General features: G+C 46.2%; 1 protein-coding gene across 1 annotated transcript in view; it reads left to right on the top strand.

Annotated features, from left to right (window-relative positions):
* LOC129821113 (voltage-dependent L-type calcium channel subunit beta-4-like) overlaps positions 1–27,785 on the top strand; it is a 57,729-nt gene that overhangs the window by 24,827 nt on the left and 5,117 nt on the right. Inside the window, 7 exon segments of the mRNA XM_055878419.1 lie at positions 21,740–21,859; positions 22,121–22,243; positions 22,818–22,948; positions 23,956–24,009; positions 24,011–24,027; positions 25,015–25,034; positions 26,437–26,517. Of these exon segments, the coding sequence (XP_055734394.1) occupies positions 21,740–21,859; positions 22,121–22,243; positions 22,818–22,948; positions 23,956–24,009; positions 24,011–24,027; positions 25,015–25,034; positions 26,437–26,517 (546 nt within the window).

Raw genomic sequence — 27,785 nt, forward strand, 5'->3', positions numbered from 1 at the left:
AGCCATTCACAGGGTAAATGGGCAAGACAAAATATAAAAATGCCTTTCAACAGGGTATGGTAGTAGGTGCCAGGCGCAATGGTTTGTGTCAAAAACTGCAACACTGCTGGGTTTTTCACACTTTTCCTGTGTGTATTAATAATGGTTCCACCACCCAAAGGACAACTGTGGGAAGCAATGTAGTCAACACACACTCACACACACACCTGCATCCCACTGAACCTAAGCAGGGTCGATACTGGTCGGTCCCTGGATGGAAGAACAGATGCTGCTGGAAGTGGTACTGTAGGGCCAGTAGGAGGCACGATTTCCTCTGCCCCCCCCCACAAAATATATATTTTTTAATCCAATGCCCCAGAACTTTGCCCTGTGTAGAGTGCCGTCTTTTGTATGTGACGTTAAACGGGTCTGGTCCTCAATCTGACCATCATGGCCACCTAATCATCCCCAGCTTCCAGTTGGCACTTTCATCCCCCCTCCCCCAGTAACTGTTCCCCAGGCTGTTGCTGTAAATGAGAATGTGTTCTCAGTCAACTTACCTGGTAAAATAAGGGTTATAAAAATATAAACGCACACATATTAGCCTCTTCACCAAGCCACCATACGACAGAGGAAAATAAAAAGAGATAGGGGAGGGCTATAGAGGTAAAGATATGGAGATAGAGAGAATACAACAAAGGGTATTAGACATGGGTAGAAAATTACAAGAGACTCCAGTCAGAGATGGAGGGGAAAGGCTGCTGCTCTCAATCTACAGACCCTCCTCTTCTCTTCCTTATTCACCATCAGTGAGAATGCTCGCTCAAGCTGACTGGAGCATGAAGAAGCCAATCAGCAGCCTGCCTCCCTGCTTTGTCATCAGCCTATGATTGAGGAACAGTTGGCTCTTCATTTGGAAGGCAGATAAAATGCCAGGTCTGGATCTAGAAAGCAGCCTCTGGGGATAACTGAAGCTCTGCGTTGCCTTATTAGGAGTTTAAGGAAAACTCTTTAAGCCTGGGGCAAAAACATTAAATTCACCATCAAGGCTAAGAGAGGAGAACAATAAGAAGGGGCTTTTTAAAATGTCTGCTATGGTGTGGTTGTTTTCTATCTAGTGGGAATGTAACCCCTATTAATCCATCTCTAGTGCTGGTGCTTCAATCCATCGTTACTATTTTTGTCAATTCGTCAAGAGGTGCTTGTTGGGATATTAAACCTCCATGTATGATAATTTGTACCTACATGGATTTGAAGACTCGGAGGCGGTGAGTAAGGGGTTGTGGTGGAGAGCTAGGTGGTGTAAGCAGTGTTAATTGCCTGTGCCGTGCTGTTATTTTCTCATTGTGTGTGTATGTGTGTGTGTGTGTGTCTGAGAAAAAGAGAGAGAGAGGTGCCTGTGTATTGACAACACCATACAAGTGACACTGGTTGAACATGCAAACACACACACAAAATGCACTCAAACACACACAAGGGGTCGGAGGAGAGTGGAGACTCAGTGTGTATAAGAGAAGGTGTGTGGATCATGGGGGGAAGGGAATGGAGGAGAGGGATGCATGTGTCTCTGTATGGTTCTCTGTGTGATTCTCCAAGGCTAATGTTGTTTTCTGATGCCACTGAAGGTGAACAAGCTAGATGAACCCTTCATTCCTTCCTTCTATATTATTGAACATCCACTGATCTTGACATACAGGACTCTCTCTATACCATCTACCATGATTAGCCAATACACGCTGTAACTCTCTCTCTGTGTGTGTGTGTGTGTGTGTGTGTGTGTGTGTGTGTGTGTGTGTGTGTGTGTGTGTGTGTGTGTGTGTGTGTGTGTGTGTGTGTGTGTGTGTGTGTGTGTGTGTGTGTGTGTGTGTGTGTGTGTGTGTGTGTGTTTAGCCTGCAGAGCCCTAGCCCTAGTCTTCCCTTTAAGGTTGTGATTGCTTAATGTATCATTTTGTAGCTCCTTGGAACAGAGAGCTGCAAGTATTTTGTGTCTCATTTAAAGGGACAGTGTCCCACCATTTTCCTTCTCTCACTCTGTTGTTTTCTCCTTTCACTCTTTCTCTCAGATGAAAGCATGTATAGTACAGTCAACACACACATAGGGATGCAGATGATCAGAGAACCATGAGGTCCAAAACACAGAGCAGTACCACAATCCTATCAATGCAGACTCAATTGCTATGGAGCAACCCAACTTTATATTGACGTGTGATGGGAATCAACAAGAGAAAAACGTTTTTGGGCTGGGTAGGGAGTGAAGTGAGGGAGAGATGAGTGAAGGGAGAGAGAGAGTAGTTAAGGGAAGGAGAGATGAGTGAAGGGAGAGAGAGAGTAGTTAAGGGAGGGAGAGAGTAGTGAAGGGAGGGAGAGAGTAGTGAAGGGATAGAGAGAGTAGTGAAGGGAGGGAGAGAGTAGTGAAGGGAGGGAGAGAGTAGTGAAGGGATAGAGAGAGTAGTGAAGGTAGGGAGAGAGTAGTGAAGGGATAGAGAGAGTAGTGAAGGGATAGAGAGAGTAGTGAAGGGAGGGAGAGAGTAGTGAAGGGAGGGAGAGAGTAGTGAAGGGATAGAGAGAGTAGTGAAGGGATAGAGAGAGTAGTGAAGGGAGGGAGAGAGTAGTGAAGGGAGGGAGAGAGTAGTGAAGGAATAGAGAGAGTATTGAAGGGAGGGAGAGAGTAGTGAAGGGAGGGAGAGAGTAGTGAAGGGATAGAGAGAGTAGTGAAGGGATAGAGAGAGTAGTGAAGGGAGGGAGAGAGTAGTGAAGGGAGGGAGAGAGTAGTGAAGGGATAGAGAGAGTAGTTAAGGGAGGGAGAGAGTAGTGAAGGGAGGGAGAGAGGAGTGAAGGGAGGGAGAGAGTAGTGAAGGGATAGAGAGAGTAGTTAAGGGAGGGAGAGAGTAATTAAGGGAGAGAGAGAGTAGTTAAGGGAAGGAGAGAGGAGTGAAGGGATAGAGAGAGTAGTTAAGGGAAGGAGAGAGGAGTGAAGGGAGGGAGAGAGAAGTGAAGGGATAGAGAGAGGGGATGGGAGTGAAAGGAGGGAGAGGGGAGTGAAGGAAGGGAGCGGGGGAGGGAGGGAGGGAGAGAGGAGGGGAGTGAAGGGAGGAAGGGAGAGGAGAGGGGAATGAAGGGAGGGAGAGGGGAGTGAAGAGAGGAGTGAAGGGAGGGAGAGAGAAGTGAAGGGAGGGGAGGGGAGGGGAGTGAAGGGAGAGGGAGGGGAGTGATGAGAGGAGTGAAAGGGGGGAGAGGGGAGTGTAGGTAGGGAGAGAAGAGTGGGGAGTGAAGGGAGGGAGAGGGGAGTGAAGGGAGGGAGAGGGGAAAGAGGAGTGTAGGTAGGGAGAGAGGGAGATAGAGGAGTGAAGGGAGGGACAGGGGAGAGAAGGGAGGGAGATAGGAGTGAAGGGAGGAAGAGAGGAGAGAAGGGAGGGAGAGAGGGAGATAGAGGAGTGAAGGGAGGTTGAGGTGAGTGAAGGGATGGAGAGAGGAGTGAAGGGAGGTTGAGGTGAGTGAAGGAATGGAGAGGGGGTTGAAGGGAGGGAGAGGGGAGTGTAGATTCACACTGAGCGGGGATCTATCGTGCTTTTTCACACTCTCTCCCTCCATCTGTCTTCCTGTAGATTGGCTAAACTAAACTGATATTATTTTTATCACATTGTCAAGAAATTACACTGTAATTGCACTATTATTACACGGTCATAATCTTTCCCCATTTCCAATACATTTCTCTTTCTGTATGTTCTGGGTAATTTGTATGTCCTTACTTGGGGACCAACTCCAATAGGTTCATCAAGACCTGGCCAAATCGGTAACACTTTATTTGGATAGTCCATCTGTAGATGCTCTTGAGCAAAGATTAACAACTTTTATTGGGGTGGGAGTTCTACACATTTTGCCACGGGGTGTAGAGAAAATGTTGCTGCTTAAAGCAGGTTTGCTGCAATTCTAATAATTTTGCCATGGGGCGGAGAGGAATGTGAGCTGTTTTACAGCACATTTTGTGCAATTCTTAACATTCTGCCATAGGGTGGAGAGAACTATTTGCAGGTTTTAATATAATATCTGAGTGAGGAGACTGACTAACAAAATCAGTGCAGTAATTTGACCATGATTACTACAAGTTTAGATAGCTGGCCACTAGATGAATTTACCAATCAAAAGATTTTTAGCTGGGCTTATTGAGTTACTATCAATTTTTATTTTTATTTTATTTTTTATTTTACCGTTATTTTACCAGGTAAGTTGACTGAGAACACGTTCTCATTTGCAGCAACGACCTGGGGAGTAGTTACAGGGGAGAGGAGGGGGATGAATGAGCCAATTGTAAACTGGGGATTATTAGGTGACCATGATGGTTTGAGGGCCAGATTGGGAATTTAGTGACTGACATAACAAGAGAAAAACTGGTCATAAACAACCAAATGTTGAATTACCCCTTGTGTATTCTACTTTTCTAACTCGCAACAGTAAGTTGAGACCCCGACTAAATTCCCCCCAAAAATGTTGAGTTGCCCACCCCAGCTCTACTGACTATCTACAGACTATCAGTAACATTTCAACTAACTAACTACTAACCCTAAACCTAACCTTAACTCTTATCCAAACCCTCAACCCTGGCCATGTCCTAACCCTAACCTTAACCCTTACCCTTACCCTAAACCTAACCCTAACCTTAACCCTAACCCTTATTTTAAATCTAACCCTAACCTTAACCCTTACCCTTCTTCTAACCTTAACCCTAACCCTTATTTTAAATCTAACCCTAACCTTAACCCTAACCCTTATTCTAAACCTAACCCTAACCTTAACCCTAACCCTTATTTTAAATCTAACCCTAACCTTAACCCTTACCCTTCTTCTAACCTTAACCCTAACCCTTATTTTAAATCTAACCCTAACTGTAACCTTAGCAAGCAGTTGCTTATCAACAGATAGTTTGTTGATAGTATGACCATCTGTAGAGTATCTACAGATGGACTATCCCAATAAAGTGTGACCGCTATGTCTTAGACATTTGTTTAATCCATCTCCCCTGTAAGAGGGTGTCTTGTTGTTACCCAGCAGTACTAAACTTCTTTAAGGCACCTCTGCTCCAGAATATTTCCTAATGGTCCTGTAGACTGTTATCGGTTCTTATCACTGGTCTGGAAGTGTTAGTGGCTGCCATTTTCAGGCAGTATCTTCCTAGGCGTCTCAACAGATAAGGCATGAGTGTGGCCTGATCCTTGATTGTTTCAAGCACAGCTTTCTTGACACTCATTGATAACTTTCTCACTAGTGAAGTGGCCTGGTGGTGGGAGAGGTGGCGGGTGCCTTGTGCCCGCTACAAGTCATTTTAGGAATCTTTTAAAGGTGATACACTTTAGGATTTTGTTTACATTTTTGCATTGTAATTCCAGAAAATGTCCATAATATATCTGTAGTAATAGTGTAATAATAGTGTTTCACAGTATTACTTACCCGCCAGTGTTGTGATTGGCTGTGATATTCGCCTATTAATTTCTCCCGCAAAAGCGGCATCTGTTGACAAAATGGGAAAGCTGTTTGACTTTGTGACTGTGGTATCTAGTGGAAATCGGGTCAAGCGGCTAATGTAGAAATCGCTCTGTCATTTTCCTGGTTATTGAAATTCGCTCAATTTAAGTTTATGTGAGAAAACAAGCACTGAATAGTGTAGGGAATCATTGTACTATCTAAATCGCTGTGAAATATATGTTCAATAACAACAAATATTGTTTTTACAGCTGTTTGAACCGGTGGACCCAAACCGAAAGTAAAAGGCTCAATTGGAGTCAAAGGGCAAATGGGACACGGGGCAGATCTGTTTTGAATGCAGCCTGGTGCTGTTACAATTCACCTAGCTTCCACAAATGGGAGAAATTTTGAGACATTCTAGATGTAGCACCTTTAAAGTGTGTCATGACAGCATGCCTACGACAAGCATGTGAAGAGGCGCAAACAGAGATCACATTTCTTCTAAGCTTCAATTCCTTTGTGGTCTCTCTTGACCCACATTAGGCAGACTCAATAACCTTAGTTTCTCAAATGACTGCCTCGTCTGGTTCACCAACTACTTCTCAGATAGAGTTCAGTGTGTCAAATCGGAGGGCCTGTTGTCCAGACCTCTGGCAGTCTATATGGGGGTGCCACAGAGTTCAATTCTCGGGCCGACTCTTTTCTCTGTATATATCACTCTTGCTGCTGGTGATTCTCTGATCCACCTCTACGCAGACGACACCATTCTGTATACATCTGGCCCTTCTTTGGACACTGTTAACAAACCTCCAAACGAGCTTCAATGCCATACCACACTCCTTCCATGGCCTCCAGCTGCTTTTGAATGCTAGTAAAACTAAATGCATGCTCTTCAACCGATTGTTGCCCGCACCTACCCGCCCGTCTAGAATCACTACTCTGGACGGTTCTGACTTAGAATATGTGGACAATTTTAAAAAACATTGTTGCCACAAGGTCAAAGTAATTTCCTTCTACGTAACTGCTGGATGGTTTGCTTCGTTGATCAATCAAAGTCTGACATAGGGGTGACACATCGATTGTTTTGAACTGACATGAAGGTCAAATGCTTTATTATCTAAATGTTGAAAGTGCGTGGGCGACGGAGAAAAACAAAATGGTGCAGTTTGAGGTCATGTGGTGGAGAGTGATGAGGATGCTGGAGATGGGGGGTGTGAACAGGTGGGTCTGGGCAGGTGTGATGTAGTTGATATTTGTGTGATATTGTCGTTTGTATGTGTATGTTTTGTACTGTTAAAATAAAATAATCTTACCAAAAAATGTACTGACGTGAATATTTGTCTTTCTTTACATTCCCATACATTTTGCCATAATGAGGTAGTAAATAACAGTTATTTGTATTGAAGGAAAGATTTTAAATTGATCATTACTGCTGGTGAAATCTGGTCCTGGTACCATTAATCCAAACTAAATTGTCTCATTGGTTGTTTTCAATGGGTTTCAATTAGTCTTTTCAGTCTTTTTTTGCCAAAATACCCTTTTTGGTTTGTTGTTATCCTCTGCATCTTTTTGTTGTTTTCAAAGTGACAGGTAGTGCTCAAGTTTCCCTGTACCTTTTGGTTCAGTGGAATGATATTCTTGGCCAATGAAGGTGCTGGTGTCACACCCTGACCTTAGAGATCCTTTTTATGTCTCTATTTTGGTTTGGTCAGGGCGTGAGTTGGGGTGGGTATTCTATTTTTTGTGTTTCTATGATTTTCTATTTCTATGTTTTGGCTGGGTATGGTTCTCTATCAGGGACAGCTGTCTATCGTTGTCTCTGATTGGGAACCATACTTAGGTAGCTCTTTTTTCCACCTGTGTTTGTGGGAAGTTGACTTTTGTTTAGGGCACATAGCCTTTAGCTTCACGGTTAGTTTTTGTAGTGTTTATTGTTTTGTTCGGCGTCTTTTCAATTAAATAAAGAAAATGTACACTCACCACGCTGCACCTTGGTCCTCTCCTTTCAACAGCCGTGACAGCTGGTGGATGGTATGGATATTCAGTACTTCTTGAATTTTGTCTTACAGTGGATTCACAAGTTCTTTACATTCCTCGGTCTTACTGAGAGGGAGGGTCATGACCACAATGATAACAGGCCATCAAACATATTTGTGCTTCCATTGTAGGATCATGGATGCTCTATCACAAGATAGAAGGGAATAATGCAAAGGATCTGAGTGTTTCCCATCCTCCTGCAGTCTCCCCAATCTTCCCCTATCCCCCCATCCTCCCGAGTATGGCTGAGTCTCCCCCTCCTACTGCCAGTATAATTCAGTCTTTCCTCAATCCTTCCTTAGTCCCCTCCCCCCCCAATTATGTCTGAGTCTCCTCACCCAGTGTAACTGAGACTCTCCCCCATCCTCCCCTAGTATCCCAAGTCTCTCCCTATCCTCCCCTAGTATCCCCAGTCTCTCCCTATCCTCCCCTAGTATCCCCAGTCTCTCCCTATCCTCCCCTAGTATCCCCAGTCTCTCCCATCCTCCCCTATTATCCCCCAGTCTCTCCCCCATCCTCCCCTTTTTTCCCCCAGTCTCTACATTATATACATCTTTTCTCAAATTCTGATACTATCATCAGTTGGATGGCAGTTGAGGAGAGGCATGTAGGTTCCAGTGTGGCACACTTGGCTTGTGCCAGATGATGGGAAGGTTAGGTTGAGCACAGAGAGGAGAGATGGAGGTTAGGTTGAGCACAGAGAGGAGAGATGGAGGTTAGGTTGAGAGCAGAGAGGAGAGATGGAGGTTAGGTTGAGAGCAGAGAGGAGAGATGGAGGTTAGGTTGAGCACAGAGAGGAGAGATGGAGGTTAGGTTGAGAGCAGAGAGGAGAGATGGAGGTTAGGTTGAGAGCAGAGAGAAGAGATGGAGGTTAGGTTGAGCACAGAGAGGAGAGATGGAGGTTAGGTTGAGCACAGAGAGGAGAGATGGAGGTTAGGTTGAGAGCAGAGAGGAGAGAGGAGAGATGGAGGTTAGGTTGAGCACAGAGAGAAGAGATGGAGGTTAGATTGAGCACAGAGAGGAGAGATGGAGGTTAGGTTGAGCACAGAGAGGAGAGATGGAGGTTAGGTTGAGAGCAGAGAGGAGAGAGGAGAGATGGAGGTTAGGTTGAGCACAGAGAGGAGAGATGGAGGTTAGGTTCTGAGCAGAGAGGAGAGATGTAGGTTAGGTTGAGCACAGAGAGGAGAGATGGAGGTTAGATTGAGCACAGAGAGGAGAGATGGAGGTTAGGTTGAGAGCAGAGAGGAGAGATGGAGGTTAGATTGAGAGCAGAGAGGAGATATGGAGGTTAGATTGAGCACAGAGAGGAGAGATGGAGGTTAGGTTGAGAGCAGAGAGGAGAGATGGAGGTTAGGTTGAGAGGAGAGATGGAGGTTAGGTTGAGAGCAGAGAGGAGAGATGGAGGTTAGGTTGAGCACAGAGAGGAGAGATGGAGGTTAGGTTGAGCACAGAGAGGAGAGATGGAGGTTAGGTTGAGAGCAGAGAGGAGAGATGGAGGTTAGGTTGAGCACAGAGAGGAGAGATGGAGGTTAGGTTGAGAGCAGAGAGGAGAGATGGTTAGGTTGAGAGCAGAGAGGAGAAATGGAGGTTAGGCTGAGCACAGAGAGGAGAGATGGAGGTTAGGTTGAGCACAGAGAGAAGAGATGGAGGTTAGATTGAGAGCAGAGAGGAGAGATGGAGGTTAGGTTGAGCACAGAGAGGAGAGATGGAGGTTAGGTTGAGCACAGAGAGGAGAGATGGAGGTAGGTTGAGAGCAGAGAGGAGAGATGGAGGTTAGGTTGAGCACAGAGAGGAGAGATGGAGGTTAGATTGAGAGCAGAGAGGATATATGGAGGTTAGGTTGAGCACAGAGAGGAGAGATGGAGGTTAGGTTGAGCGCAGAGAGGAGAGATGGAGGTTAGGTTGAGCACAGAGAGGAGAGATGGAGGTTAGGTTGAGCACAGAGAGGAGAGATGGAGGTTAGGTTGAGAGCAGAGAGGAGAGATGGAGGTTAGGTTGAGAGGGGAGATGGAGGTTAGGTTGAGCACAGAGAGGAGAGATGGAGGTTAGGTTGAGAGAAGAGATGGAGGTTAGGTTGAGAGCAGAGAGGAGAGATGGAGGTTAGGTTGAGCACAGAGAGGAGAGATGGAGGTTAGATTGAGAGCAGAGAGGAGAGATGGAGGTTAGGTTGAGAGCAGAGAGGAGAGATGGAGGTTAGGTTGAGAGGAGAGAGGAGAGATGGAGGTTAGGTTGAGAGCAGAGAGGAGAGATGGAGGTTAGGTTGAGAGAAGAGATGGAGGTTAGGTTGAGAGCAGAGAGGAGACATGGAGGTTAGGTTGAGCACAGAGAGGAGAGATGGAGGTTAGATTGAGAGCAGAGAGGAGAGATGGAGGTTAGGTTGAGAGGAGAGAGGAGAGATGGAGGTTAGGTTGAGAGCAGAGAGGAGAGATGGAGGTTAGGTTGAAAGCAGAGAGGAGAGATAGAGGTTAGGTTGAGAACAGAGAGGAGAGATGGAGGTTAGGTTGAGAGCAGAGAGGAGAGATGGAGGTTAGGTTGAGAGCAGAGAGGGGAGATGGAGGTTAGGTTGAGAGCAGAGAGGAGAGATGGAGGTTAGGTTGAGAGCAGAGAGGAGAGATGGAGGTTAGGTTGAGAGCAGAGAGGAGAGATGGAGGTTAGGTTGAGAGCAGAGACGAGAGATGGAGATTAGGTTGAGAGCAGAGAGGAGAGATGGAGGTTAGGTTGAGCACAGAGAGGAGAGATGGAGGTTAGGTTGAGCACAGAGAGGAGAGATGGAGGTTAGGTTGAGCACAGAGAAGAGAGATGGAGGTTAGGTTGAGCACAGAGAGGAGAGATGGAGGTTAGGTTGAGAGGGGAGATGGAGGTTAGGTTGAGCACAGAGAGGAGAGATGGAGGTTAGGTTGAGCGCAGAGAGGAGAGATGGAGGTTAGGTTGAGCACAGAGAGGAGAGATGGAGGTTAGGTTGAGCACAGAGAGGAGAGATGGAGGTTAGGTTGAGAGCAGAGAGGAGAGATGGAGGTTAGGTTGAGAGAAGAGATGGAGGTTAGGTTGAGAGCAGAGAGGAGAGATGGAGGTTAGGTTGAGCACAGAGAGGAGAGATGGAGGTTAGATTGAGAGCAGAGAGGAGAGATGGAGGTTAGGTTGAGAGCAGAGAGGAGAGATGGAGGTTAGGTTGAGAGCAGAGAGGAGAGATGGAGGTTAGGTTGAGAGCAGAGAGGAGAGATGGAGGTTGGGTTGAGAGCAGAGAGGAGAGATGGAGGTTAGGTTGAGAGCAGAGAGGGGAGATGGAGGTTAGGTTGAGAGCAGAGAGGAGAGATGGAGGTTAGGTTGAGAGCAGAGAGGAGAGATGGAGGTTAGGTTGAGAGCAGAGAGGAGAGATGGAGGTTAGGTTGAGCGCAGAGAGGAGAGATGGAGGTTAGGTTGAGAGCAGAGAGGAGAGATGGAGGTTAGGTTGAGCACAGAGAGGAGAGATGGAGGTTAGGTTGAGCACAGAGAGGAGAGATGGAGGTTAGGTTGAGCACAGAGAAGAGAGATGGAGGTTAGGTTGAGCACAGAGAGGAGAGATGGAGGTTAGGTTGAGAGGGGAGATGGAGGTTAGGTTGAGCACAGAGAGGAGAGATGGAGGTTAGGTTGAGCACAGAGAGGAGAGATGGAGGTTAGGTTGAGAGGGGAGATTGAGGTTAGGTTGAGCACAGAGAGGAGAGATGGAGGTTGAGCACAGAGAAGAGAGATGGAGGTTAGGTTGAGCACAGAGAGGAGAGATGGAGGTTAGGTTGAGAGGGGAGATGGAGGTTAGGTTGAGAGCAGAGAGGAGAGATGGAGGTTAGGTTGAGAGCAGAGAGGAGAGATGGAGGTTAGGTTGAGAGCAGAGAGGAGAGATGGAGGTTAGGTTGAGAGCAGAGAGGAGAGATGGAGGTTAGGTTGAGAGCAGAGAGGAGAGATGGAGGTTAGGTTGAGCACAGAGAGGAGCGATGGAGGTTAGGTTGAGAGCAGAGAGGAGAGATGAAGGTTAGGTTGAGCACAGAGAGGAGAGATGGAGGTTAGGTTGAGAGCAGAGAGGAGAGATGGAGGTTAGGTTCAGAGCAGAGATGGAGGTTAGGTTGAGAGCAGAGAGGAGAGATGGAGGTTAGGTTGAGAGCAGAGAGGAGAGATGGAGGTTAGGTTGAGAGCAGAGAGGAGAGATGGAGGTTAGGTTGAGAGCAGAGATGGAGGTTAGGTTGAGAGCAGAGAGGAGAGATGGAGGTTAGGTTGAGAGCAGAGAGGAGAGATGGAGGTTAGGTTGAGAGCAGAGAGGAGAGATGGAGGTTAGGTTGATAGGAGAAATGGAGGTTAGGTTGAGAGCAGAGAGGAGCGATGGAGGTTAGGTTGAGAGCAGAGAGGAGAGATGGAGGTTAGGTTGAGAGGAGAGATGGAGGTTAGGTTGAGAGCAGAGAGGAGAGATGAAGGTTAGGTTTTGAGCAGAGAGGAGAGATGGCGTTAGGTTGAGAGCTACATTGTTTGTTTAATCTTTGTGAGAAGAGAATGAGATACACAGAGAAACATGATACTCTGCCACACCAAGACATCAACTGCTTGCTTTATTCAATATTGTACAGAGAGCCCTGCAGCCACTGCCCCTTTACAGTGCATTCGGAAAGTATTCAAATTTTTTCCCACATTTTGTTACATTACATCCTTATTCTAAAATGGATTTAATTGCTTTTTTCCCCTCATCAGTCTCCACACAATACCCCATAATGACAAAGCAAAAAAAGGTTTTTAGACATTTTGCTAATTTATTTTAAAAAAAATCAATGTAAATATCACATTTACATAAGTATTCAGACCCTTTAATCAGTACTTTGTTGAATGCACCTTTGGCAGCGATTACAGCCTCAAGTCTTCTTGGGTATGACTCTACAACTTGGCACACCTGTATTTGGGGAGTTTCCCCCATTCTTCTCTGCAGATCCTCTCAAGCTCTGTAAGGTTGGATGAGTCATACCTAAGGTTGGATGAGTCGTTGCTGCACAGCTATTTTCAGGTCTCTCCAAAGATGTTTGATGGGGTTCAAGTCTGGGCTCTGGCTGGGCCACTGAAGGACATTCAGAGACTTGTCCCGAAGCCACTCCTGCATTGTCTTGGCTTTGTGCTTAGGGTTGTTGTTCTGTAGAAAGGTGAACCTTCGCCCCAGTCTGAGGTCCTGAGCGCTCTGGAGCAGGTTTTCATCAAGGATCACTCTGTACTTTTCTCCGTTCATCTTTCCCTCAATCCTGACTAGTCTCCCAGTGTCTGCTGCTGAAAAACCTCCCCACAGCATGATGCTGCCCCCACTATACTTACATTCATTCCCCTCGTAGATGTGGATCAAATTGTAGGGACTTCCACAGGTTCATCTTGGAAAACTGGGCCCTGCTGAGTTGTTTAATTGCGACCAGCCCCAACAAGAGAGTGTAGTGGTACTTCGTGGTGATGGAATTCAGATTTCTGTAATCGATGCACGTGCGCAATCCTCCATCCTTCTTGGCAACAAAGAAGAAGGCCACCAACAAAGGGTAGATGTAGCCGCACGGAGGCTCAGAGCCTGCAAGCAGGTAGAGGGCACAGTCCCAGGACCGATGAGGAGGGAGACAGGTAGCGTGGGTCTTGGAAAAAACCTCCCAAAGATCTTGGTATACCTCCGGGATGTTGGGCTGAAGGGTAAGGACTCTCTCACAGGACTCTCAACTGATGTGGAACCACAGGGAAACGGTAAGCAGGTGGATCATCTTGTGTACGGGTGCACTGATGATGAGGAAGGGAAGGCTTACTTTATGTATGGATTCCACGGTGAGGGTAAGTAGTGCTGTGATGTGTGTGATTATCCTGGATCCCAGTGGTTGACTCTCCAGTGCTTGAACCAGACAAGGAGAGGAGAGTGAGTATGAGGTGATGTTAAGGGAGGAGGCGAGAGCCTGGTCAATAAAATTCCCTGTGGCACCGGAGTCCACTAGAGCTGTAGAAACAAAACATGAAGGACAGCCAGCCAGTGAAATCGTTACAAGGAAAGGTTTAGCGGAAAGTGATGATGATGGAATACTCACACCTAACCCAGGAGACGGATGATCACGTGGCTGTCCCTCTGCTTCCGTGGACCCCCGGTTAGAACATACCGGACACCCTAGAAGCTGGTGTCCCTCCTGTCCGCAATAAGGACAGAGCCCCAGCTGTCTATGACGTTGTCGCTCAGCCACGGAGAGACATGTGGCCCCCACCTCTATGGGTTCAGGCTTTGATTCAGAATGATCAATGGAGGAGGGAGAGAGGCGATGGCGGTACCGAAAAAGTATATTCAGACGGATGGCCATCGTGTTGAGTGCGTCCAGGTTGGCGCGCCAACTCCGTCTGGAACTCTTCGCGCAATCCTCTTCTGAATAGGGTGCGGAGCACCAGCTCATTCCGTCCGGCTGGATGCTGCCACTGTCCAAAAGGTGATTGCATACTCCACCATAGTCTGGCCATCCTGCCCTAGTTGGAATAAGCGCTTACCCCCCTCTCTGCCCTCTGGTGGATGGTCGAAGATCCCCCCTGAAGAAAGCCATGAACCCCTCATAGGAACCCATCTCTTCCTCTCCTAGATGGCCGTGGCCCACTCCAACGCCGGTCAAGTCAGCAGAGAAATAACCGTGGCAACCTTGGACCTCTCGGTGGTGGGGGCTCCCATCTGACGAGCGGAATAGAGGGAGCACTGGAGTAGGAAGCCAAGGAATTTCAATGGAGTCCCGTCATATTTGTCCAGGAGGGACAATCGGGCATCGCTGACCAGGACGGACTGCTGGATGGGCTGGGGTACTGGCTCGCTGGGTCGATTTGTGGTAGAAAATCCTCCTCTGTTTGGAGATGACGCCCCTTGAGTAATGTCGACTCATTGAGGAACGCGGAGGTCCTCATCCATAGCCGTTCCCAAATGAGCCAGCTGGTCATTGTGTTGACGAAGTAGGTGTCTCTGTTCGCCGACCATCTGGGAGATGTCTTGGTTAACTGCTACTTCCATTTGTTGAGGTAGTATTCTATAACGTAGATGTAGGGAGTCAGGAAGCAGGTGCGGTAGTGAGTTTAATAATAACATGGAGCGATACAAAACAAGAGAAGTGTCTGACATAGAAACATAAACAATACCACCTGATGACTGATAACAAAAGAGTGGTATATAAAGGGTAAGTAATCAAGGGAGTAATGAAGTGCAGGTATGACTGATGATGAGATGGAGGTGTGCGTAAAGATGGGTTGCCAGGACCGGTGGTTAGTAGACCGGTGACGTCCAGCGCCGGAACGGGGGAGCAGGAGTGAACGTGACAGATGAGGTATGAGGGGTGGCAGGTAGCCTAGTGGTTAGAGTGTTGGACTAGTAACTGGAAGGTTGCAAGATCGAATCCCCGAGCTGACAAGGTAAAAATCTGTTGTTCTACCCTTGAACAAGGCAGTTAACCCACTGTTCGTAGGCCGTCATAAGAATTTGTTCTTAACTGACTTGCCTAGTTAAATAAATCACTTCCGGGTTGGAGGGAGTAGTCGCATTCCGCTTCGCTCCACAGGTAGTATTACCATTTCATTTTCATTTTCATTACAGTACAACGGTTTGATTTGTTTGATCTTAGCTAGCTACATAGCCGTCTTTGTATCAAACATAATTGTGTAGTTATTGAGGTTCGCTAGCCAGCTATTTTCGTCCTAACGTAACGCAACGTAGCCAACACTGCTAGCTATCCAGCTAGCCACCGAATAGCAGCATTGTAGAAACGAGTGCATTACAACGGAACGACTTGATTAGTGTAGTGTTAGCTGGCTACACAGTTGTCTTTGCTATCTTTGATTTGTTTGATCTTAGCTAGCTACTTAGCTGGCTACATAGCCGTCTTTGTATCAAAGATAATTGTGTAGCTATTGAGGTTCGCTGAGGTTCGCTAGCCAGGTATTCTCGTCCTAACGTAACGTAATGTAACGTAGTCAACCCTGCTAGCTAGCCAGCTAGCCACCGATTAGCAGCACTGTAGAAACGATTACATTACAACGGAACGACTTGATTAGTGTAGTGTTAACTAGCTACATAGTTGTCTTTGCTATCTTTGTATCTAAGATAATTGTGTAGCTTTGAGTAATTATCGGTTAGCTAGCCAGCTATTTTCGCCTGCCGCGCTGCCGTCCTCCTACCTAGCCAACACTGCTAGCTAACACTGCTAGCTAGCCAACTTCTACCGAATAGCAGCACTGTAGAAACTTACATTACAACGGAACGACTTGATTAGCGTAGTGTTAGCTAGTTGTCTTTGCTGTCCTTGTATCCAAGATAATTGTGTAGTTTAGAGAAATTCAGAGAAATTGTCGAGGTTACCTAGCCAGCTTCACTTTCAACAACGCAGCCACTGCTAGCCAGCCTACTTCACCTGCCAGCAGTACTATATCATTTTAGTCAATAAGATCTTTTATTTTATTTTTTTTGCAACGTAAGCTTAACTTTCTGAACATTCGAGAAGTGTAGTCCACTTGTCATTCTAATCTCCTTTGCATTAGCGTAGCCTCTTCTGTAGCCTGTCAACTATGTGTCTGTCTATCCCTGTTCTCTCCTCTCTGCACAGACCATACAAACGCTTCACACCGCGTGGCCGCGGCCACCCTAACCTGGTGGTCCCAGCCCGCACGACCCACGTGGAGTTCCAGGTCTCCGGTAGCCTCTGGAACTGCCGATCTGCGGCCAACAAGGCAGAGCTCATCTCAGCCTATGCGTCCCTCCAGTCCCTCGACTTCTTGGCACTGACGGAAACATGGCTCACCACAGATAACACTGCTACTCCTACTGCTCTCTCTTCGTCTGCCCACGTGTTCTCGCACACCCCGAGAGCTTCTGGTCAGCGGGGTGGTGGCACCGGGATCCTCATCTCTCCCAAGTGGTCATTCTCTCTTTCTCCCCTTACCCATCTGTCTATCGCCTCCTTTGAATTCCATGCTGTCACAGTTACCAGCCCTTTCAAGCTTAACATCCTTATCATTTATCGCCCTCCAGGTTCCCTCGGAGAGTTCATCAATGAGCTTGATGCCTTGATAAGCTCCTTTCCTGAGGACGGCTCACCTCTCACAGTTCTGGGTGACTTTAACCTCCCCACGTCTACCTTTGACTCATTCCTCTCTGCCTCCTTCTTTCCACTCCTCTCCTCTTTTGACCTCACCCTCTCACCTTCCCCCCCTACTCACAAGGCAGGCAATACGCTTGACCTCATCTTTACTAGATGCTGTTCTTCCACTAACCTCATTGCAACTCCCCTCCAAGTCTCCGACCACTACCTTGTATCCTTTTCCCTCTCGCTCTCATCCAACACTTCCCACACTGCCCCTACTCGGATGGTATCGCGCCGTCCCAACCTTCGCTCTCTCTCCCCCGCTACTCTCTCCTCTTCCATCCTATCATCTCTTCCCTCTGCCCAAACCTTCTCCAACCTATCTCCTGATTCTGCCTCCTCAACCCTCCTCTCCTCCCTTTCTGCATCCTTTGACTCTCTATGTCCCCTATCCTCCAGGCCGGCTCGGTCCTCCCCTCCCGCTCCGTGGCTCGACGACTCATTGCGAGCTCACAGAACAGGGCTCCGGGCAGCCGAGCGGAAATGGAGGAAAACTCGCCTCCCTGCGGACCTGGCATCCTTTCACTCCCTCCTCTCTACATTTTCCTCTTCTGTCTCTGCTGCTAAAGCCACTTTCTACCACTCTAAATTCCAAGCATCTGCCTCTAACCCTAGGAAGCTCTTTGCCACCTTCTCCTCCCTCCTGAATCCTCCTCCCCCTCCCCCCCCCTCCTCCCTCTCTGCAGACGACTTCGTCAACCATTTCGAAAAGAAGGTCGACAACATCCGATCCTCGTTTGCTAAGTCAAACGACACCGCTGGTTCTGCTCACACTGCCCTACCCTGTGCTCTGACCTCTTTCTCCCCTCTCTCTCCAGATGAAATCTCGCGTCTTGTGACGGCCGGCCGCCCAACAACCTGCCCGCTTGACCCTATCCCCTCCTCTCTTCTCCAGACCATTTCCGGAGACCTTCTCCCTTACCTCACCTCGCTCATCAACTCATCCTTGACCGCTGGCTACGTCCCTTCCGTCTTCAAGAGAGCGAGAGTTGCACCCCTTCTGAAAAAACCTACACTCGATCCCTCCGATGTCAACAACTACAGACCAGTATCCCTTCTTTCTTTTCTCTCCAAAACTCTTGAACGTGCCGTCCTTGGCCAGCTCTCCTGCTATCTCTCTCAGAATGACCTTCTTGATCCAAATCAGTCAGGTTTCAAGACTAGTCACTCAACTGAGACTGCTCTTCTCTGTATCACGGAGGCGCTCCGCACTGCTAAAGCTAACTCTCTCTCCTCTGCTCTCATCCTTCTAGACCTATCGGCTGCCTTCGATACTGTGAACCATCAGATCCTCCTCTCCACCCTCTCCGAGTTGAGCATCTCCGGCGCGGCCCACGCTTGGATTGCGTCCTACCTGACAGGTCGCTCCTACCAGGTGGCGTGGCGAGAATCTGTCTCCTCACTACGCGCTCTCACCACTGGTGTCCCCCAGGGCTCTGTTCTAGGCCCTCTCCTATTCTCGCTATACACCAAGTCACTTGGCTCTGTCATAACCTCACATGGTCTCTCCTATCATTGCTATGCAGACGACACACAATTAATCTTCTCCTTTCCCCCTTCTGATGACCAGGTGGCGAATCGCATCTCTGCATGTCTGGCAGACATATCAGTGTGGATGACGGATCACCACCTCAAGCTGAACCTCGGCAAGACGGAGCTGCTCTTCCTCCCGGGGAAGGACTGCCCGTTCCATGATCTCGCCATCACGGTTGACAACTCCATTGTGTCCTCCTCCCAGAGCGCTAAGAACCTTGGCGTGATCCTGGACAACACCCTGTCGTTCTCAACTAACATCAAGGCGGTGGCCCGTTCCTGTAGGTTCATGCTCTACAACATCCGCAGAGTACGACCCTGCCTCACACAGGAAGCGGCGCAGGTCCTAATCCAGGCACTTGTCATCTCCCGTCTGGATTACTGCAACTCGCTGTTGGCTGGGCTCCCTGCCTGTGCCATTAAACCCCTACAACTCATCCAGAACGCCGCAGCCCGTCTGGTGTTCAACCTTCCCAAGTTCTCTCACGTCACCCCGCTCCTCCGCTCTCTCCACTGGCTTCCAGTTGAAGCTCGCATCCGCTACAAGACCATGGTGCTTGCCTACGGAGCTGTGAGGGGAACGGCACCTCAGTACCTTCAGGCTCTGATCAGGCCCTACACCCAAACAAGGGCACTGCGTTCATCCACCTCTGGCCTGCTCGCCTCCCTACCACTGAGGAAGTACAGTTCCCGCTCAGCCCAGTCAAAACTGTTCGCTGCTCTGGCACCCCAATGGTGGAACAAACTCCCTCACGACGCCAGGACAGCGGAGTCAATCACCACCTTCCGGAGACACCTGAAACCCCACCTCTTCAAGGAATACCTAGGATAGGATAAAGCAATCCTTCTGCCCCCCCCCCCCCCCTTAAAAGATTTAGATGCACTATTGTAAAGTGGCTGTTCCACTGGATGTCATAAGGTGAATGCACCAATTTGTAAGTCGCTCTGGATAAGAGCGTCTGCTAAATGACTTAAATGTAAATGTATAAAGGAAAACATTTTTTAAATGAGAGAGAGAAAGAAGGAGGGAGAGAGAGATAAAGGGGACAGGGCAATTAATCAGACTGGACATTGATGTCAACAGTAGTAGCATCAGCAGCAGTGGTGGTGATGATGATGATGGTGGCTCCTCTCTCGTCACTCAGCCTGCTGCAGTTATGTAACACGTGGTCACGTGACTGACTGGGGGGCCTGGTCAAGGGGCAGGGGGTGACGAGTGGCTGATGGCGATGATGCTGCGGGGCCTGTGAGTCACAGGACAGTACAGTATCCTATAGACCAAACAGATGGACAGCAAATGTTACATCAGTAGATGTCACAAAGATTATGTGCCCAGTGTATGTGCCAATTCAAAACAGCCACAGATTTAACCCTAGGACTTGAAAGTAACATATTACATGTCATTATTGTATTACTTATTAAACAGGAATGGGGGCAGGTCTAGAGGTAGGAGTGCATATGTCTGCCTTGTCATCATCTCTTTAGCATCATCACATGTCACAGTAGACACATCGAGAACCAGAACTGAGATATCAGTTGTCTTTGTAACACTGAGTGAATGTTATAGCCATTGTGACTGCACACTGCGCTGTAGATGTGATCATCGTCATCATGTCTAGCATTGCCTTCGTCAGGAAGCCTGAAATAGAGTCCCCGTGCCCCCCCCCCCAGAATCATCCACCCCTTTGCAGCAGGCAGGCGCTGCGTGCTGGCATTTGGGGCTCCGCTGTGCTGCTGTGCTGTCAGTGTGTTCTGAGTCGCTCACAAGGCTGATGGGAAATCTCTCTGTCTCTCGGCCTGTGTCATTGTCACCCTCTCCCTGTCTATCTATTTCTCTCTCTCTCTCTCTCTCTCTCTCTCTCTCTCTCTCTCTCTCGCTCTCTCGCTCTCTCTCTCTCTGTCTGTCTCTCTTTATCTATCCCTCTTCTTCTTCTTTCAATCTCCCCCTCTCTCTACTTTTCTCCCTCCCTCGCTCCCCCTCTTTTTGATGTCCTTCTCACACTTTCTTCTCATCCCCTACTCACTCTTTCTTCACGGTCTGTCCCTATATCTTCCTCTATCTCCTCTTCACACTCTCTCGTTCCCTCTTTCCCGCTCTGACTGAGTGAAGGGGTGTTGTACTGGGCTCTCTCCCAGCAACTACTGACTTGTTGCTAATAGAGTGGTGTGTGTGTGTGTGTGTGTGTGTGTGTGTGTGTGTGTGTGTGTGTGTGTGTGTGTGTGTGTGTGTGTGTGTGTGTGTGTGTGTGTGTGTGTGTGTGTGTGTGTTATCGGGGGCAGCTATTCTGATCGTAATGACATGAGACTGCCTGAGGTTGGGTGGTGGGCCGAGCCACAGTACCCACCTCCACCCAGGGAAGCAACAGACAGAGACAGGGACACACTATTTCTCTTTCTCTCTCTCTCTCTTTCTCCCTTACTGTCTCATTCTAATCAGCTTCCTGTGTAGGGACTATTGAAGCATTAGAAATAGACTACTTTGATCCAGGAATCAAAAGATCCCACACAAAAGGAACACGGGCCTTGAAGATTGATTAACCTTGTTGCACCGAGCAAGAAAAGACAGCAGATCTTGACCAAGATCTCTTCTAACCTTTTAGATAAATAATTTCACTGCTGCTTCCAGTAAATGTAGTGGAAGTTTCAATGATCAACTACACATCATGGTGGTCAAACTGGTTATCTACCCTGGCAATCACTGTCAGTTCCAACACTAGTCCGCTCTGCTCCATTCAGCCTGAGGGGTATTGATGTAGAAAGGGAGCTGTCTTGCCACTCGTGTGCCAGCCTGCCGTCCTTGTCTCTCTGTTCTCGCTCCTTCACATACTTGTGAACTGTGTCGCACGGCTCACCAGCTTTAATCAGGGTCCCTTTGATCCCGCTTGGAGAGGCATATTCCCTGCCACATGACGTACGGACGCCCCCTCTATAGCACCTGGCTGTAGGCCTGTCTCTGCCACCTCTACTCTGTGCTTATTCATTGCATTCTGGTAATATTTAGGACATGTACAGTAGGCTAACCATTTAGCCTTACCTTAGATCTGTTCACAGCATTACAGCTTTCATAGTGATCCAAAAGTTCACAAACTTCATTGACCTGTGTAAGCGCGGAAAAATGTGCCATAATAGTAATGAGAACTACAGAGTGGTTCAGCTACAATATTGAATATATTTCAGCGACAAATGTCATAATGTCTTGTTTCTGTCCAGTGTTAGCTGACTCCTACACTAGCCGACCATCTGACTGTTGTCCGACTGTTGTCTGACTGTTGTCTAACTGTTATTTTGTCCCACTACAGGGTTCAGCTGACTCCTACACTAGCCGACCATCTCACTGTTGTCTAACTGTTATCTTGTCCCACTACAGGGTTCAGCTGACTCCTACACTAGCCGACCATCTCACTGTTGTCTAACTGTTATCTTGTCCCACTACAGGGTTCGGCTGACTCCTACACTAGCCGACCATCTCACTGTTGTCCGACTGTTGTCCGACTGTTGTCTAACTGTTATAACTGTTATCTTGTCCCACTACAGGGTTCAGCTGACTCCTACACTAGCCGACCATCTCACTGTTGTCTAACTGTTATCTTGTCCCACTACAGGGTTCAGCTGACTCCTACACTAGCCGACCATCGGACTCAGATGTCTCCCTGGAGGAGGAGCCGACAGGCGGCAAGCTGGAGAAGGAGCAGCAGGCCACTGTACAGCTGGAGAGGGCCAAGGTGAGACAGATTTCTGCTAGGTGTCCCACTGTGTTGCCTTATGCCATGCTACTGTACTATCACAGGCATATACCTTAAGAACAAGGCCCCTATCATTGGGAAGGCCCCAGTAGGCAAAGCTGGTTGAAATTACATTATTACAATCAAATTAAAACCAGAACTGGCATCTTTGCAACCAGTAATGCCCACTGGGTTATGGTTGAGCTTATCTAGCTAGGCTAGGCACTCTTCTTATACATGGTATTTCCTGTATCGTCTCAGGCCAAAGCCGTGGCCTTTGCTGTGAAGACTAACGTCAGTTACTGTGGAGCTCTGGATGAGGATGTCCCTGTGGCAGGAACCGCCATCTCCTTCGATGCCAAGGACTTCCTGCACATTAAAGAGGTACAGCGTATATAACACACTGTACTGCTAAAGCTATGGCTGTGTTTGAATTGGCATCCTATTCCCTATGTAGTGCACTACTTTTGTCCGGAGCCCATGAGGCCAAAAGTAGCTTTGGCCAACAGTAGTGCACTATATAGGGAATAGGGTGCCATTTCAGACAGCCTATGTTTGCTTCAAGCCACATCTGTTCACGGGCCGTTATGGATGATGCAATATCAATAATGCATGTCCTGCTTTGGAATCAATGGAGTCACATAGAGTGTGTATACAGCCTTGTATCTCTGTGGAGTTTACACACTCTTCTGTTCGATTCTGAGTCATTGTGTTGTTTTGTGTTGGCTTTCACAGTCGCATAGAGTGAGTACCGTATGTCTGTGAATTGTTACACACTTCTATTCTAAGACATTGGTTTTGTGTTGCTTTGCCCATAGTCACATACTGTATAGTGTGTGAATGTCTATTTAACACACACACACACACACACACACACACACACACACACACACACACACACACACACACACACACACTTCAGTCATTGAGTTGTTTTATGTTGTCTTGCCCATTACAGAAGTACAGTAATGACTGGTGGATTGGCCGGCTGGTGAAGGAGGGCTGTGAGATCGGATTCATCCCCAGTCCTCTGAAACTGGATAACATTCGTCTACAGCAGGAGCAGAAGAGGGGCACACGCTCTTACGGGTAAGTCCTGGGTGGAGGGGCTGGGGGTGGTGTATTGAGGGGCTGAGGTGGGCTTGGTTGGGTGGAGGGGCTGTGTTAGAGGATGGGTAGGGGATTGGAGAGGGGCTAACAATTTATAAGAACTTTCATGAATAAGCATTAATCAACTATTTATCAACTTTATTAAGCATTTAATAAAGTTATTATAAAAAGTTACTAAAGTACAATGAGAAGCCACCTACTCTCCATTCCAGGTCTGACTCTGCTGTGACTATGTGTTTTACTCATAACAGGTCAGAGATTCCTCATAATAACAGATCAGAGGTTACTCATAATAACAGATTGGTGATGTGTTTCTCAGGTGACATTAATATGATAAGAGATTATATGCGTCATCATATATCATTTTCCTCATTCAGCTATGCTTGAACTATTTGTTGTCTATTTTAAAGGACATTTTGTGTTCCCCGTTGGCCTCATGTTGCAGAGGGTTACATTATGCAACAGTTGTGGTAAAACAGTGGGTATGTCGTCTCACATAGTGCCGTGATAGATATCATCTCCACGGCGATCACGGCTCATAAATTATATATTAGCCAATTCAATTCCAGCCCTGTGTTATCATATTTTCTGGAACAATGTATAGTCAATACTTCTATAGTCTACCATGTACTTATAGTATTCATCCAATTACATTCTACTGTTGGATAATTATATTCTACTGCTAAATATTCAACATGGAAGTGCATTTTAGAAAAGCATTTACCACTACAACACACTTTACAGTAAAATAATACAATTCAAGAGATAAAAACAAGCAGCGGCAATAACGGAGAAGAATAAAATAACAGTAAAACACCAAGGATGTCTAAAGTAACAATAAAATGACTGATTAAAGACAGAGAATTGTTAGTGACCCTGTTTCTCCTGGGGATAGGAGTTCTGTTTGACTCCGTGATGAGACTATCTGTGTTCCACATGAATGATTATTCTCTCTATCTCTGTCTGTTATCCTTTGTGCCTTGCAGTAAGTCCAGTGGGAATTCCTCCTCCAGTCTAGGAGACATGGTTTCAGGCGGGTTCAAACCCTCCCTCTGCAGGTGAGCCTCCAGACAGAAGCCTATTAGGGAAGGACGTCTCTCCAGGTGCGACGTCTCATTAGTTGTTTGTCAGAATGAATCATTAAGCAAACAGAGCTGTGATCTAATTGTCCCTGTCTCTAACATAACATATCATTGTTGCTCAGTGGGTTGTTTATTAACATATCAAATCCAGTGTGAGAACTGTCGGTTCCTTCACTATGAACTGAGTGGTTACCAGAGTATACATACCTAATGTTATTGTTCTACACCAGCAGAAAAAATTATGTAGTTACATTTTCGTAGAATTTATTAAAAATGATACACCTGCAAATGTCAAATGGGAAACAGTGGCTGGAGGTTGGGTGGATGGAATGTGGAGTTGTGAGATCTTTGTGTCTTCCAGAATGTGCCATGTTTTGGACTGGAATGAGGTGGGCCATGCACTCTCAGTCCACTCCTCCTCCTCTTCCTCCAAGAGGATTATGGACAGGCGTTATGTCCATGCAATGAGTTTGCTTTAATTGAAACATAACCATATAGTCCAAACTCTGCGTTATCAAATTCAAAGGATCTTCTCCATCTTATAGCGAGGGTTACTAAGCATACATTGAAATAATACTCTATCTTTATTTCAATTTCTTTATAAGACACCAAACACTTTTATATGATCATGCAACTTCAGAGTTAGTTATCAAGTGCAACCAATGGCTGCCACCTGCAAAGGAAGGTTTGGAATAGAAGCAACAAATAAATAAAGTGTTTCGACCACTAATATACTGTATACATACTGTATATTTAATACTTCATTTATTTGTGTGATAATAAGTTATTTGCATCCATCATTGTACAATTCAAATGTTTCCATCAAATGTTTCAACCCAACCACTGGGTATTAAAGTACTGTGATACTGAAAATGTATCACTGTAATGTTTTGTACTGTATATTGTATTAGGTCTCTGCTTTGCATTCAAAGGCACTTATCAGTTCTTTTCTCATTTTTACAGGAAAACAGAAGCAGAAAGTGGTGAGTAGTATACACACTTTTCATTAATTAATTCACATACAGGTAACCTCCAAGATCTGTAACCAAATAAGAAACTGGTTGTACCCAGATTCATAAGTTCGGTCGGCATTTCATCCTCCATATCCAAGTTTCGATCTCTATTTCAGGCATACAGAATAATACTAACTGAATTGACTTGCTCTTTATTCACTTCAATTAATCTCTTATAAATACTATACTATCTTTTTTTATTTATTTTTTTATTTTAGGGGGTAGCTTTAATATTGCAAATCGATTGTGGCTTCCATCAATGTAATTGTCTGCATCATTTCCAATCCCCCATATATTCTTTGTAAATATATACACTACCGTTCAAAAGTTTGGGGTCACTTAGAATGTCCTTGTTTTTGAAAGAAAATCACATTTTTTGTCCATTAAAATAACATAAAATTGATCAGAAATACAGTGTAGACATTGTTAATGTTGGAAATGACTATTGTAGCTGGAAACGGCTGATTTGTTATGGAATATCTACATAGGTGTACAGAGGCCCATTATCAGCAACCATCACTCCTGTGTTCAAATGGCACGTTGTGTTAGCTAATCCAAGTTAATCATTTTAAAAGGCTAATTAATCATTAGAAAACCCTTTTGCAATTATGTTAGCACAGCTGAAAACTGTTGTGCTGATTAAAGAAGTATTAAAACTGGCCTTCTTTGACTAGTTGAGTATCCGGAGCACCAGCATTTGTGGGTTCGATTACAGGCTCAAAATGGCCAAAAACAAAGAACTTTCGTCTGAAACTCAGTCTAACATCAGTCTATTCTTGTTGGCTCTAACCAGAATAGAAACGAGGAGTGGGAGGCCCTGGTGCACAACTGAGCAGGAGGACAAGTACATTAGTGTCTAGTTTGAGAAACCGACGCCTCAAGTCCTCAACTGGCAGCTTCATTAAATAGTACCCGCAAAACACCAGTCTCAACGACTGAGGAGCCCGCATTGATATGTTAGTCACGGACACTCAGATATCATATTAAAAACTGGAAACAGTTCTCTACACCCTATGGCAAAATGTGTAGAATTGGATATCTCGTCTTTAATCTGCTGGCAGTATTTTTTGTAACAACACTTTGTCAGCACATTATCAGGAAGTAAAACAGAACCGCCCAAATGTCTTAATAGCATCACTTAACAGCGAATAGCTGTAATACATCCAGCTACTGTTATACACATTCTCATTCAACATCCATTGGTAACACGTTCCATAAAGTTGCTATTGCACCTGAGTAGTAACAATGTAAATACACTGACAAACTTTCTTGACATGTAATAATGCCTAATAAAGGACTTCATAATGGTGAATGGCATGTTACATGTTGCTGTGGTGTCTGTGCTCCGTCTAACCATCTACCTCCACTACAGACTGAACACATCCCTCCCTATGACGTGGTCCCCTCTATGAGACCAGTGGTCCTGGTAGGACCGTCCCTGAAGGGATATGAGGTAGACATCATAGCAATAATACTTTTGGTCTCTTGTTGTTGTATTGGTCAAGTGTTATTAAGCCTCCAAAATAGCTATTCAGAACGACTGCAATATTTGGTTGTGTGCCATACATTACACCAAAGTGACACCAATTCCCAGCTCTCCGTTTTGTAATCAATATTGAGGACCGTCAGCGTGTAGACTAGAGGTTAAGATGCAGCTTCATTGAAGAGGTTTACCCACACATTCACGGACAGTGAATAACTCCCCCATTTATTATCAGAGTAGATATTTGAAGGTCTCCAACAATAACAGCTATGTCAGGCCGATCCATTCATTGCTAACTAACCAGCAATGGGGGCTTGCAGAAAGAAGAGGGCAGCATCTTTTCCCCGGCATGTATGGGGGGAAGTGGGGAGCTAGGATCATCTTCACACAGAATCACAGTCCTCATCTCCGCTCCACCGTGTTGCCATGGTAACAACCTTCTGGGTAAAACACGTCAGTCTGAAAAAGTGGAGCATAGCTTGAAATTAGAAACACAGAGCTTAACAGCACCAGAAGATCTGTGTGTGTACAAGAAAACTGTGTTGGTTATTATGATAATACAGCAAAAATATATATATATTTTGTCAGCGACAAGGTTATGCGAAGGTGGATGGAATGGGGGCACAATTTGGTCTTCTTAATGTGAATTTTTGCCCAACTTACAGAGAGAAACGTGTGTATTGGTCCAAAATATCTAACTACAGTACACTGCTTTCTTGTGTGAACAGCATGACGCTGTTGTCATTCATGCTCAATGTCAAGAGAGCTTACACAACATCTGTTTTTTCCTCTAAAAATGTCCCTTGTGAAATGTAAAAAATGTCAATGTTGCAGTTAACTATAAAGAATATGGTTATTTCTGTGTGAAAAGCACACAAAAAGTCTTTAACTCTCATATTTTTGGATATATCATATAATAATTGTTCCACACTGCTCCTTGCTAGCCTTGTCCTCAAAACTACAGTTCTTCCCAGCTTCAGAGTGTAATTCAAATAGCTTGCAAAAATAGCATTAATGAAGACTGGTCTGGCCTGCTATAGCCCAATTCATCACATCGGCATTGGTCTTTATGACACTTCATTGTAGGCCTTAATCACCTTATTTAATGTAACCAGGATTAATTCTTTAGAAAATGAAGTGGAAAGATACCAGAGATCATGCTTCTCCTTTGATGGATGCCTTGGCCCAGTGGAATAAATCACAGGCAGGACCAGAGGAGCCTGAATGGACCTTCTGGG

The sequence above is a fragment of the Salvelinus fontinalis genome, chromosome 23 (assembly GCF_029448725.1).
Source record: "Salvelinus fontinalis isolate EN_2023a chromosome 23, ASM2944872v1, whole genome shotgun sequence".
Taxonomy (NCBI): domain Eukaryota; kingdom Metazoa; phylum Chordata; class Actinopteri; order Salmoniformes; family Salmonidae; genus Salvelinus; species Salvelinus fontinalis.